This window comes from Panthera pardus, unplaced genomic scaffold (assembly GCF_024362965.1).
Source record: "Panthera pardus isolate Hobbes unplaced genomic scaffold, ASM2436296v1 HiC_scaffold_7, whole genome shotgun sequence".
Lineage (NCBI taxonomy): Eukaryota > Metazoa > Chordata > Mammalia > Carnivora > Felidae > Panthera > Panthera pardus.
The window spans coordinates 73367016-73381673 of record NW_026527002.1 but is presented as its reverse complement, the minus strand read 5'-3'; the positions used below and the strand labels follow the sequence as shown (position 1 = coordinate 73381673).

The following is a 14658-nucleotide window of genomic DNA, read 5'->3' as shown; positions in this document are numbered from 1 at the left end:
TTACAAAAATACCTGAACGAGAGCTATATTTATGTCTTGCATAATAGAAGCCGTCAGGCATTCATAACATCCCGAGTCAACTGTGGAAGTTTTGTGGACTTTCGAACGTGGGCTTTGTTGGAACGACGGGTACGGAGTTGAATTCCTTCTGAAAGCTGGGTTGCTGGTTTTAACCTTGGAGACCAGTTGGTCTCCTATTTCCCAGATTAGTGTAATTTACAGAGGTTCAAGGGTACTCTGCTAGCATGAATATTCATGGTCATAATTACCCCCCAGCAGCATCCACACATGAAAGGAGTGTGACTCCCGTTTGTGAAGGATCAGGGAGGGGCAGCCAGTGTGGAAGCTGGTCTTCAGACCCCGGGAAAATCCCCATTACGGTGATGACATTTGAGGACTAGAGATGTCTTAGCACAGTTCTTTATGGTAGTACTTCCTACGGTCTGTTTGCAAAGCCGTTTTCATTTTTGAATTTTTTTTTAATGTTTATTTATTCCTGAGACAGAGAGAGACAGAGCATGAGTGGGGGAGGGGCAGAGAGAGAGGGAGACACGGAATCTGAAACAGGCTCCAGGCTCCGAGCTGTCGGCACAGAGCCCGACGCGGGGCTCGAACTCACAGACCGTGAGATCATGACCTGAGCCGAAGTCGGACGCTTAACCGACTGAGCCACCCAGGCGCCCCGTAAAGCTGTTTCATTTTTGTTACTGAGAAGTAATCACCTTGCAGCCACACTTAACATGTCTGTGTGAAGGTTGTTTGCGTGCTCCTTAGTCATTGACGGACTTGACCATCCACACCACCTCAGCCTCTGGCTGGGCGATCCCGTGAACTAAGAAGGCCGCACGTGGGAATGAGGTCAGGCAGGTTGTCAGTTTGAGGGACGGGAAGACGTCAGACACAGTGATACGCCGGGAGGGCCAGAAGAGGCCCATCGATCCTTTCGTAGCCAGAGCGGCCCTTTCCTCATGCTGTGGAGACAGAGTGACCGGAGGGGAAGATCAGCGGAGTAAGGTTCCATTCCTTGGGACCGGAGGAGATCACGTTTTGTGGGGCAGGCCACCGATGCCGTGAACTCTTGTGGTCCTGTGACACTGTATGATCAAGGAGGGACACATACCTCACTCGGGATGGGTTTGTCGAGTGCCGAGTGCCTCCTCTGTGTTACATGATACTATCCATCACCTATCTTTCATCTTCAAAACAACCACAAGAGAAATCCTGTTATTCCTACTGGACTGAGTCTCAAAGAAATTAATTTGCCCAAGATCATAAAGTAGAGCCAGAATGATAAATTTGGGCCCATTCTTTGGCTCGCCTTCCTACTCTCTTCACGAGGTCTTTTTTTTTTTTTTTTTTTTTTTTTCTTTTTTAGTAGACTTTCTTCTTTAAAGCAATTTTAGGGTCACAGAAAACTTGAACGAAAAGCACAGGAATTTTCCATATATCCACTGCCCCCACTCATACACAGTCTCCCCCATTATCCACATCCCCCCATGAAGGTGGCACATTTATTACAACTGCTAAATCTACATTGACACACGTCGTTATCACCCAAAGTTCATAGTGGGCATTAGCGTTCAAAGTTGGTGTTATTCATTCCATGGACTTGGACAAATGCATTTCCCTGACAAACGGTCTGGAGCCTCTTTCCATTCGTGTATTTGCCATCTGCACATCTTCCCTGGTGACGTGTCTGTGAAGATCCTTGGCCCTTCTTTCAATCACACGGCTTTCTTATCGTTGCATTCGAAGAGGGTTTTTTGGTATGTTTTGGATAACAGCTGTTCATCGGATGTTTTCTCCCAGTTTGTGGCTTGTCTTGTCATTCTCCCAAAATTGTCTTTCATGGAGCAGAAGTTTGTAAATTTAACGAAACCCAGCTTGCCGATGACTTCTTTCAGGGCTCGTGCCTTTGCTGCTGTATCTAAAACGGCATCGCCCGCCCCCAGGGTCAGTCAGCTCTTTTCCTGTGCTCCCTTCTGTGAGTTTTGCAGTTTTGCCTTTTGTGTTTAGGTCAGTGATCCGTTTTGAGTTACTTCTTGTGAAGGCCGCAAGGTTTATGTCTAAATTCATTTAAAATATACACATACTGGGGACACCCGGGTGGCTCAGTCAGTTAAGCGTCCGACTTCAGCTCAGGTCATGATCTTGCGGTTCATGAGTTCGAGCCCCATATCAAGATCTGTGCTGACAGCTCAGAGCCTGGAGCCTGCTTCGGATTCTGTGTCTTCCCTCTCTCTCTCTCTGCCCCTCCCCCACTCGTGCTCCCTCTCTCTCTCTCTCTCTCTCTCTCTCTCTCACAAATAAACACTAAAAAAAATTTCTTTAATATACACATACTGTATTAATTTTCTTAGGTGTGTGATATTTTGATGCTATCATAACTATGCTTTTGTTGCTAGGATATAGATTTGCAATTAATTTTTTGCCGTGGTAAAATACATATCGCATCAAATTCGTCGTCTCGAGTATTAAAAAGTGTACAACTTTTTAATGGGATTCAGTATATTCACAGTGTTTGTATCACCCCCACCGCGTAACTCACTTTTGTGTTTGATTTTGTACCCAGCAGCCTTGCTGATCTCTCTTACTGTTTTATTCATTTGTTAGTTGTTTTGGATTTTCTGTCTACCTACAGAGAATGTGGAGTTTCTTTCTTCCTAATCCTGTTCCTTTTGTTTTCCTGCCTTAGTGCATAGGGAAAGGCACCAGGACGGAGTGGGAGGGAGGTGACAGCAACCGTCTCTGTCTTCTTGCCGATCCCAGAGGAAAAGGTCAACATTATAGTATTAAGTCTGAAGCATTTCCTTGGTTTCATAATCCGTGCTGTCGTATTCAAAATCTGAAGTTTCTCGTCTCTATTCACATTCTTGTTGCTTCTGCCGGTTCTCACGCTAAGTGCCCTTTTTCCTTGAGTGCTTGTTCGTTTTTACTACAAGCTGCCCGAAATTTCTTAGAAGATAGTTTAGGGGCTTCTCAGAGGCCCGAAAAGTGCTCACCCGGGGAACATTGGCCTGCTCTCTGGGGCAGACGCTACCTGAGGACCCTGCCCGTTCGGAACCACTTTACGCTAAATTCAAGGTGGCTGGGTTTTAACTGCGGCCGCTGTAAACCCATGGAAACCCTAGCTGTGGTGACAGCCCAGCCCTTCTCTGTCCTACTTCCCTCACAGTGCCCGTGGGGGCAGGCACAGCGGGTTTACTGTTCAGTCACTCTTACGCCAGAGCAAAGCCTTCTAGGGGAGAGGGCGTCCCCTCACCGCGCACCTGGCATGCTCAGGACCTTGACCTCTGTTCCCAGACTCCGCAAGGCCAGCAAGACCAAAGCATGACTTTAGGGGCTCAGCAAATGCCCTCAGGCCAAAGGTGGCTTCAGGGACCCACTCCCTCTCTGGTCCCTCCTTTTACTGAATCCTGCCCTCATGGTTCCTTATCATCTTATCACATCTTTCCTGATCTCCCGAGGGTTTTCAGTGGGAGGTGGGAATCTTTGGTCCATGTATGCTAGCCCACCATATTACCAGAAGAAAGTTCTTTCCTTGTGTTCTTTGGTAGAAGGACTCAATCTCTGATGTGTTATGCCTGGTGATTTTAGTCTTTTTTTTTTTTTTTTTTTTCTTTCTTCCACCATTGATGAAAATATTCATTTTGCCCAACCGGTCATTCTGACTAGACTCCAGAGGTTCTGGCCCTGACAGACAAGTGGTGGGTAAAACAGTCACGTCGGGTGCCTGACATTAAGGGAGGAAACAGTAGGGGAGAAAAGGCCCTCTCCTCTTTATTTTGGGATTAGTGTGATCCTTTGGGGCTCCCGGCCTTATGGGCTCATTGTTTATTACCCGGAGACTCATGACCGATTCGAGTCCTGTGTGCAAATTACTCCTCACAACATCTGAAGTGGGTGAGCCGCGGAGAACTGCATCTGGGCTGAGTTCACTCTTTATTACGAAGATCCAGACGTTATGGCCCGAGAGATACATACCTGGAAGTGAGAGACGCAGCTTGTCCTCAAAGCCAACATAATTATAACAGTTGAGTTTCGCTATTTACTTGATTAAGCCATAGATATGGCAGCCTTTTAAACAAGAGCACAGTAATTAAAAAGCAGAGCCATATTTAATAATGACTGTAACGTAGGTCTTCAAAAACTAGAATTTCCTACAGAGTTTACAGTGTACTATCTGGGTCTTCGGAAAATTTACACTTTATACTCTTCGTATACATGATACTTGCCTTCAGCGGGTCCGTGTGCGTTCGTCAAAATTCTGGAAAGAATTGAAACCTCAACTGCCTTCAAGGGCTAAGTGGCTGACAGAAAGGAGGGGGGATGGGCCGTAAGAACAACAGAGGGTTCACACTTTCCAGAGAAAGTCGGACCCCCACCCCTCCTCCCAATACCTTGTGTCTGTTGCCTAAATTCGGTCTGAGGACATCAGTGTGGGGCTCCCGGATGAGACCGACCGTGATTCTCTTTGGGTCAGAGACAGTGTCTGATTTAATTTCATGATTGCACCGTAGTAGAGTATTTTTTTTTCGTTATTTAACAAGTATTCACAAATGCTATATGCCAAAGATGAAAAAGACAATCTAATTGCTTCAAGAATGCTGGTTCTAATAGGGAGAACAGATCAGTAATGAGACGATTACATGATAATGTGATAAATGTTCTATTCGAGCTCTCTGCTCTGCACTGTTAGATGTCACCAGGAAACGTCCTATTTGCACAGACCATGGGATTTCTGGTGTCTAGAATCTGGGAGGCACTTAATGTATTCCGTTGAATGCCTGGCCGGGTGACCAGGGCAGTGATTCCAAAATAATTTGACTGATTATCAGTATCCCTGGGGGATAGGTGGGGGGGGGGAGGGCTTTATATAAATGCAAAGTACTGGGCCCCATCCCCAGGCCTACAGATCAAAATTGACAGGGCGGCAGCCCAATGACCTGTATTATCTAGAATTTTCTAATGACGGCAATACGGGAATCTTTCTTGTTCTGTTTCCACATAGCCGTTGCCGAAAGAACTGGGTGCCGACAGCAGGGGTGGGGTCTTGTGGGGGAGACTGGTGGGCTGAGATTTCTAGGCACCTGAACTTATACAAACGCCCCTGCAAAAGCACACAGGCTGGATTGTCTGCATCACCAGGAGGCTGATTAGCTACATTCAGCCTACATAAGACCTGCCTACAGGGATTCTACCGTTGGCCCTGGCTGCGGGGTTTGCCTGCTACAGCATCATTTAAGGATTCTCAGGTGCAGGGCACCTGGCTGGCTCAGTCAGTAGAGCACGCATTGCTTGATCATAGGGTTGTAAGTTCGAGCCCCACGTTGGGTGTAGGGATTACTTAAAAACCTTGAAAAAAAATAAAGCCTCTCAGGCGAACAGAGCCTCTCAGCCGACCTCCCCTCCAGCTGCCCACGCATCAGCACTTTACTTCTCCACAGGTCAGACTCTTGCTTCCACAAGGTTCCGAGCTACTTGAAAGTAGGGGACAGTAAGGGACAGTCTCTTACTATTGTCTCCATGCTCTAAGGAGAGCACTTGGCCCATGTTTGCTGAATGAATGAATGAATGAATGAACGAGTTGAGTCTACTTGAAATTTAATTTAAAATGACATCTCTCAATTTCCTCTTGCCTTTTTTTTTTTTTCTGTTGTAGAAGCAAGCGAATTGAGAAATTAGACGTAGATCCTAGCAAGCATTCCTTCCCCGATGTGGCTAACATAGTTCAAGAGAAAAAACCCACGCCCCGAAGAGTTCGATCTGAAGCCAAAATTATACCAAGTGAGGAAGATCCAGACTTTGAAGATAACCCTGAAGTGCCCCCGTTGATCTGAAACATCAGGCCAGGTGGACGGACCCACCCGATCCCGTTTTCCTCAGTGCAGAGCGTGTAGTATGCCACGTTTGGGGTAAACACAGAGTTATTTGTCACCATCGCTGCTCTAGTGTCTCACTTCTACTTTATGCAGTGATATTCTTCCACCAGTTTGACGTTCAAGTGTGTACCTTAAAATGCTACAGCTCATTTGCCTAGAATAAAATGTTGGCTAGGGCAAACGTTCAGTAAATCATAGAACTCTTACATTAAGACGCTGATTTTTAATCACAGAACTGCTTGCTAATGCAGAGAGACGAAGTCGGAGATAAAAGGACTGATTATTAAGTCGGTGCTTCAGCAAATTGGTCAAGCTCAGAAGTTAAAACTGTAACTTCAGATCAAACTGGAACGCTCTAATATGATTTTAGCGGTGTTTCGATTTTCTTCTCGTGATTACTGGTGGTAATGCCTGGGGTGAGGAGGAGGAGAGCTGGCAGGAGTAGGAAGCGAAAGCCGTTAAGGCTGTAGGTACGGGCCTGACATCTGCAAAACGAGAGGGAAGCAGGTGGAAGTCTAGTGGGCTAAATGGAGCCTGGGAAGGCAGCACACAGCTCGGAGAAGACAGGCGCTCTAGTGCAGGATTGTCCACAGAGGACGAGCCCGTTGGGTCAAGACGGTCGAGCCCAGCTACCCCGCGGCCACACTCAGTCCTTGGCTGGGAGCCACCTGCCCAGAGAGTGGTGGCCGCAGTGGGAGACTTGGGGTGCTCTGCGCACGTCGTGCGGGTTCTCTCTTGGGGACAGCCGAGCAGGGTGCCTCTATCGGCCACAAGAAGGTCACAGCAGCTCTACCAGCCTTGAGGAGGTTGCCATGAGGGCTCATGAGAAAGAGGAAGGTGCTCTTCGGTGCTGGAGGAAAGGAGACCCACCTTACCTAGGGGAAGAGAGTTTAGCAAAGCTGTTGCCGGGGGTAACATGGAAACATTGTAAGTGTACCCACTGCCCTAATAGGTTTAGGGAAGGAGATTTCCATGTAGAATGCCAAAGTCTCCACTAGTGCCTTTAGCTGCAAGGCAAAAGACACAAATAATTCGTCCATTTTCAAGCAGCGTTTAGAGAAAATATAAAGGGACTAAATTGGCTAGGTTCAAAATCAAACTTTCCCCTCCCAGTCTCTCCCCAGCCGAAATACAAACAGCCTCACCCTGACCGTGGACCACATTGCTGTTCTGGGTCTCTAAGGAATTACCATCCGTTCAGAGTTAGTGTCCCATAATGCCTGAAAACTCTGTTTGTCAATGCACAGTCATCTGGGGTAAGCGCAAGGCCCCTTTGCAGCAGGCCAGGTGGGAGATGCACAGTATAAAATCTGGGCAGTGTGGCAGGGATCGCCAGTGAGATCCAAGCATGAGACAGTGAGCCTTGTGGAATCCTGGGGGAGGAGTGTCCTAAAAACCTAGAACAGCGAGTGCAAGGGCCTGGGATGGCACGAGGTTTCAGGAATAGCCAGCAAGCCAGTGGGACTGGAGCAGCCTGAACAAGGCAGAGTATCAGAGAAGGGAGAGCCAATGGAGAGCCGGGCCCGACGATGCTTGACCTAAAAAGACACGCCTACCGCTGGGAAATTCGCACCACTCCCGAGAGAGCATCTTCGGATTTCATAGTGTTGCGTTTTTGGTCTTTTGCCCAATGTTTCCCTAGACTCATTTCATTTCCGATCTTCAGAGAAATCCTCTCAACTAAGCATTTGCTCATTCTTCGTTCAGTAGGCACGTGCCTCCCGTGGACCAAGTGTGGGGAGAATAATGGTGAACCAAAGGAAACAGGCCTTGGGTTTCACTGAGCGTATTTTTCTGTGATGCAGACAAATGTGAATCAATTGCACGAGCAAACTAAGCTAACTCTTCTGAACTCACTCTTGCATTTTAGGACCGAGGCCCCTAAACACCAGGTGGCTTGCCCTAAGATGGCTTAACGGTATGTTAGAATGGGATCGTCTGTAGGTCACTCTGGACTCAGTTTCCCCCTTGAAAGGTTTTTCCCTCCCCAAGCGAATGGGACTATTCACATGCCGATGTTTTCAAAGAAGATAGACGCAAACCAACTTCGTGAATCTTAAAGCTACTCACTCCCTTGGGAGATATGCAAAGAGGTGTGAGGGTAGAAGGGCTTTGTGGCGGATGATGTCTTTGGGGGTCATGAGCTCTAAGACCCTCGGGCAGGGCCCGTGCCATGTCCTCACTTGGATCCTGCTGAGCGTGGCTTCCGGGGGACTTTGGGGCGAAGAAGGACGAACACGTGTCTTTGGAGAGAGCTGTTACCTTTCTGTGAGCTCTGCCTCCGGCTCGGCGTTCCTCCTTTGTAGCCCAAACTTCGTGAGATGACCTTCACAGGATTGCACCGGGGAGCTTTGAAGAGTGTTTCCTGAAGCTGGGGACACGCAGGCTGGTGCCCGACTCGTGCCTGAGAAACCTGAAGCCCACGATGGGCCGGAGTCCCATCCTGCCGGGAGAATCACCCCTGGGCGCAGGGAAAAACTGTGCCACAGGAGCGGGGAACATGGCCCTCTCCCAAGGCTGGCTGGGGGCAGGACGCCCGAGCCTTTGCTAAGGACCAAATGTGGGGTGTCGTGGGTGCTGTCCATGTGGGCTGCCCCGAGGGGTGAGGAGCCCAGGCGGGAGGCTGGAGGCCTGCTGCTGTGTGCGGGGCTGAGGAAAGAAGCTGGGAGGACTGGCCAGAATCCAGGTCGTAGGAGAAGGGCAACCGGGAGCCTCTGCAGAGTCCATGAAAAGGCCTCAAGAGGCAGAAACGTCCGCTTCACCTATCCCCTCGGCTGGCAGGACAGGAAGCCTGACCGAGCCGTGTGACTACCATCTTACCTGCACCTGGCAGCTCCTGGCCTTGGACTTGAATGGGTAAAGAGAGGGAGTGGCCACCTGGCCACAGAGAGACAGCCAAGGACAGGGACGAGCTGGGGGAATAATGCCTTGACCTTACTTTCCTCCTTCCCTCCAATCTCTTGCTAGGGTCTCCCACCGGCCAAACACAACCAGAGGCCAGGAGCAAGGGGGCCTGTCAGTGTGGCCCTTAGAGGTTCCGTTCCCAGGGTCCACCCTGTGGTAGAGGGCGGCAGTGAACTGAGCTGACACACTCCCTCTCGCCTCTCTGCCCTCACCCGCCCCTGCCCTCCGGGACTCGGGGACGGAGCAGGAGAGCCAGGAGTCTGGCTGAGAAGCAGGGGAGCAGGGTGAGAAGACAGCCACACGTCCCCTCTTCCTCAGCTGCGGTTTCCAACCTAAGCAGCCGGGGACCCTGGCAGGGGAGGGAGAGGAGTGGAGAACGTTCATGCCAGGTAGGGGACTGTCGCGGGGGACAGTCTCATTACCGAGTAGGGACTGAGCGCCGAAGGGTCATCTATTCCCCCTGAGCAGGAGGAAGCACCCTAGGACCTGCCCGCATGTTCCTCCAGGGCAGGTGAGGGCCGCGGAGGAAGGAAGGAAGGGGAAAGGCAGAGCGGGAGGCGTGAATGCGTTGTTTCCATCACTGCTGCGAGGTGAGGTGAGCATTCAGCGATAGGTTCATGCGAGTGATGGTCCGCGGTTCCAGGGTCTGGTACTCTGGTTCCCTGCAGATTCTCCCTGTGCCCATTTCTTTTTTTATAATTTTTTAAAATGTTTATTTTTGAGAGAGAGAGAGAGACACAGAGCATGAGTGAGGGAGGGGCAGCGAGAGAGGGAGACACAGAATCAGAAGCAGGCTCCAGGCTCTGAGCTGTCGGCACAGAGCCCGACGCGGGGCTCGAACCCGTGAACGGCGAGATCATGACCTGAGCCGAAGTCGGACGCCCAACCGACTGAGCCACCCAGGCGCCCTCGGGAAGGCTCATGGCTATGCACCCACATCAGTTTCTGCAGGGCCAGGACGGGCCCCAGGAGAGAGAAAACCTCGCCCCCCCCACCCCACCCGGTGGGGTGCCAGCTTCGGGTCCCGATGCCCAGATGCTCTCCAGTCCACGAACTCTTCCTTCTGCTTCTCTTTTTAGGTGTCACTGAGCAGCAAGAACTGTCCCTTCTCCACCATCATGTCCCACCGTCCCCTGCACGGCTGTCCCCGTCTCTGCCTCCTGCTCCCCTCAGCACGCAAGTGGCCCGTGAATGGCCCGAGGCCGCTGACCGTGGCCGTCACGGGGGGCGGGGTGGTGAGCGCTGCTCCGGCCGCAGGGTCTGGGCGACAGCGCCCTCCTTCCCCTCGCACGGGCGGCTGCCCTCCGCGTGACAGCTGGGGCTGCACCGCGGCGTGTGTCTGTCACCATTTCGCAGTCTGTCACAGCTTGCCTGACACATTTGGATGGAAAGTGCTAGCCCGTCTCCAGTTGACGCCTGTCAGGCCAACGTGTCTGGCACTCCTGGAGCAGACCTTTGCCAAAAGCAGCTGTTCTTTTCCAAGTTCGCTCCCTAACTTTTGCTCCTCTCATTTGGTCTGGCGCTTTCCTCGTCTTAGAGATCAGCCTCGGTCGGCCCTTCGCCCGGCGGACATTTACGAAGCACCTGCTAGGTGCAAGGAGCCATACCGGGTGCCAGGGAAAGTTCTCTTCTGAGAGCCCACTCTCCCGGTTCTCCGTCCAGTCATCGCGTGAGGCCGCTACCCGGGGGACCCCTTCGGCCCCATCCTCTTCCCCGTGTGTCCGTCCCGCCCCGTCCTGGGACGCTTGGGCCCATTCCTGTGGCTTCCATGCCAGCTCCAGCCTGACGCTCCCGAAATCCCCCTTCCAGGGCCTCGATGCCTTCCTGAAGGTCACCTGACTCCTCCTGCTCCAACGCTCGCCCGTCCATCATCTTCTCGCACCTTGTCCTGCCTCCCGCCCTCTGGCTTTTGTTTTACGAGCTCGCTTCCCACTCACCCAGACTGGAAAACACCATCACTGCGTCCTGTGTTCATCGTGCAAGTGGTGACTAACTCCTGTCAATTCTGCCTCACAAAGAGCTTCTCGTGTCTCCTCCAAATCCATTTCCACAGCTCACATTCACTCTCCTGCCATCTGTTTTTCGACGTGACTCCCGCTTCACCCCTCCTCGACTTAAGTACCCCCCTTTGTTGCCTGGAGGACAAGACCTGGGCCCCATCCTGCTGGGAGGCCGCATCTCCCAACACCGCCCCCCCCTCCCGCCCCCGCCGCCCCGGCACCTCGAACCCACTACACCAAGGTCGTCACCATCCGGGGGGTTATGTGTGCATTGGCCCTCTGTCAGCGGCGTCACTGAGCTGAGCTTGGCGATGTGCTGAATCTGAGGGCACAGGTGAGCCCTCTCAGGGCTGCCCAGAAGTCGGATGATGTTGCCAAGGTCCGGGGACAGCATAGAGGCCCTGAGAAGGCAGGGGCCAACACACAGGCACCCGTTCCTTGACCAGAGCATCAATTGTGGAGATAATTATACACAAATGGGGCCCTTTTCAGGGACAAATTAAGACCAACTTGATGGGCCATCATCTTGCATCTGCAAGATGCACCTGCCCGTCGTGCACCTGCCCATGGTCTGTTGAAGGGAGAACTCACTGACCAGAGCCACCCAGGGACTCCCGGATAGCACTCGGGGTTATGGAGAACCGGGTTACTGGCTCTGCTCACCTCCACCACCAAAGGGAAAAGTTAGAATGCCCATTCTGGTTACGTTGGCCACATAACACACATTCCACACTTAGTGACAAAGAACAACCATTTTACTATACTCCTAGTTTCTGTAGGTCAGAGATACAGACAATGGAGCCACCTTCTCTCTCTTATTCCCAGGATAACTTGAAATCTGGACGCTGGAATCACCTGGAGGTGTCTTCACTCACACGCTTGACAGTTGATGTTGGCTTTTGACCAGGACTTCAGCCGGGCTGATGGCCAGAACACCGACACGTGTCCACGAAGGCTGGTCTAGCCTTCCCCAGAGCCCGATGGATAGGCTCCAAGAGCGAGCATCCCAGAAGAACGAGGAAGTGCATGGCCTTTTGATGACCTAGCCTTGGAAGTGACACAGCTTACTTCTGTCATACCCTGATCCAGCTTCAAGGGGAGAGGACTCAGTCCCTATATCTTGCTGGAGGAGTGGCTAGCTTCCGGAAGAACGTGCAGGACAAGAGACGTTGTCAGGAGAACACGGGCCATCTCAGCGCCTCTCATCCTCCACGAAACCCAAGTTTAGGCAACATTCCCTGCTCCCCAAGAAAACAGGAAGTGGTTCCTCTCCTGTTGGTGTATGAATAAAAGATACGGCCAATGGTGGGGGGAGGGGACCATCGGCTGCTTCTCCTTCCTATGACGGGTTCTATAAATAAAAACAGTTACCAATCAATGCACAGCCAAATAAAGATCGCTGGATGCCGTCTAGAAGGGTTGTTCGGAGTTATGAATTAGATCCCATTTAATGTTCCTTAGGTCACGCAGATAAAGATAAAAAAGAGGTTTTTGTTTTGTTTCGTTTTGTTTTTTTTTAAATGTCCTTTGGTCATATTTCTCTGTGAGCAGCAGCGAACTGTGATACTGTACTGAGCTGTTCACAAGTGACTATTTTTCTGGCCTTACCTTTCCGTGCTATCTGACGTAGCCCGGGCTTCCCGAGGGCTCCAGACTCGGGCTCGTCTCAGTGTGAGCTCCCTGTCAAGCATCATAGATCAAAATCTGAAGGATGAAGCTAAAGCAATGCTTAGATGAAAATCTATAGCTTTTGTTAAAAAAAAAACAATTTTTTTAAATAGGTAAATTTATAACTCCCCTGTGGGTATAAATAAATAAATAGCAAAGATTGTATTAAACTCACTAATGAGTGAGCCAGTAGGATGTTACCACTGGTCCCGAGGGGAACTTGTGAGTCGCTAGCATAGAGGCAGGAGGGATTGCTGTCACGAATTCACAGACAGACACAGCTCTGTCTGTCCACAGGGCGGCGACTAGTCTCAATCCACCTGACACAATCCGCAGGATTCCCAACTTTTGACAGCTGGTCCTGTTGTGAATCAGAGGATGGAAGGTGGAAGTAACACAGGAAGTTGTGTGGGCAGGCCACCCAGTCAGTGGTCTGTATCTGTCCATTCCAGAACATTCCTCAGTTTTTCTTGACACTTCAAGTGCATTTATCAAAAAAATATATATATATCAAAGACTGAAACAAACTCGGGATTTAACTCTGGAAGCTAGAAAACATACTATAAATGTACCCAACAATGAAGAGAAATCAGTCGTGAAAATAAGGCATGAACCCACGAATTCGTGAATAACAATAGAAGCAAATAATAAAGAAAACTGTTCATTTGGAAAGACTGGTCAAGAGAAACGGGAAGGTGATGCAAATTAACAAAATAGAGAACAAAAAAGGGAAAGGAGGGAAATCCGTGACCTATATGATAGAAATTTAAAATTTTCAATAAAATACTAAGGAAACTAGACACCGATACATTGGAAATTTCTGAAACGCTAAAACATTTTAATGACAAAAATCCATTAAAAAATAGAAAACTTGGGGTGCTGGGTGGCTCAGTCGGCTGAGCGTTCGACTTCTGCTCAGGTCATGATCTTGCGGTTCGTGAGTTTGAGCCCCGCGTTGGGCTCTGTGCTGAAAGCTCGGAGCCTGGAGCCTGCTTCCAAGTCTGTGTCTCCCTCTCTCTTTGCCCCTCCCCCACTCATTTTCTCTCTCTCTCTCTCTCTCTCTCTCTCTCTCTTTCAAAAATAAACATAAAAAAAAATTAAAAATAGAAAGCTTGACCTAATCAATGGCTGTTAAAATCTTGAAAATTTTCCAAGTTTCACTTAATGCAAAAACTTCCCTCCCCAGCCTCCTTTCCCCACCACCAAATTTCTGAGGCTCTAGCAGTTTTATAAGAATTCTATAAAATTTTCAAAGGACAAAATAGCCTAGACCATCTAAGTTGGTCCCCCTGCAAACAAAAGATGAAAAAATTGCTTATTAAGATGCCACCTAGAATGATCTTCATACTAAACCAGATAAAGACAGTTCATGAAAAAAAATATGGAGCCATTTCATTTGTGAACAATGATATGAAACTCTTAAATACAGTATCAATTAATTCAATGCCACTGTATTAAAAATTACACACCACTAGCAAGTAATCTTTACTTCAGGAATGCAGGGATGGTTTAGCCATCATGAAATCTATCAATTTAATGCACATTAATCGATATAAAGGAGGACTGTATCATATCATCATCTCAGTAGATGCAGCAAAGTTTTGCTAAAGTTTAATAGTTATTTATGATTTTCAAAGGGAAATTTAAAAAAAATAATAAAGGGAAAAACTCTTAGAACAATGGGCATTAAGAAAAATAATTTCTTTAACCCGCTAAGATTTTTCTTCCTCCAAAAACCTATAGCGAGCATGACGCTTCGTGAAATTCACTTATTTGTATGCACTTCCTTAAGCTCGGGATGAAAAAGGGTGTTTCCTACCTTTCTTCTGGGTCAGCATGCTACTGCGTGTTCTGATGGGAAAGCAAAACAAAACAAAACATAAAAACAACCAAGTAAGAAATAAGAGGTATTGGGATGACCTTGCTTTCACATAATGTGATTATGTTCCCAGGAAGCCTAAGAGAAAAAGACAAGTTGTTAGAACAACTGAGTTCAGTAGATTTTCCCAGTTGTGAGATCAGTATGCAAAAACGTTAATAGTGTCCCTCTACATCAGCGACAGTGAATTAAAAGTAGGATAGGATACAGGCCGCTATTCACAAACAAGTTTGCCATCTGTAAGCAAAAGCTATCAAGTACCTAAGAATTATCCTAAACATGCAAAAATATTGAGACAAAAACAGCTTCTATTTAATGGACATAA

At 49.1% G+C, this 14658-nt stretch overlaps 1 protein-coding gene across 2 annotated transcripts in view; it reads left to right on the top strand.

Annotated features, from left to right (window-relative positions):
• DNAAF11 (dynein axonemal assembly factor 11) overlaps positions 1-6261 on the top strand; it is a 77251-nt gene extending 70990 nt beyond the window's left edge. For both annotated transcript variants that reach the window (XM_019459826.2, XM_053896145.1), the window contains one exon: positions 5663-6261. In XM_019459826.2, coding sequence (XP_019315371.2) covers positions 5663-5840 — 178 coding nt within the window. In that variant the 3' untranslated portion in view covers positions 5841-6261. The remainder of the gene's footprint in view (positions 1-5662) is intronic.
• Positions 6262-14658: the final 8397 nt, after the last annotated feature.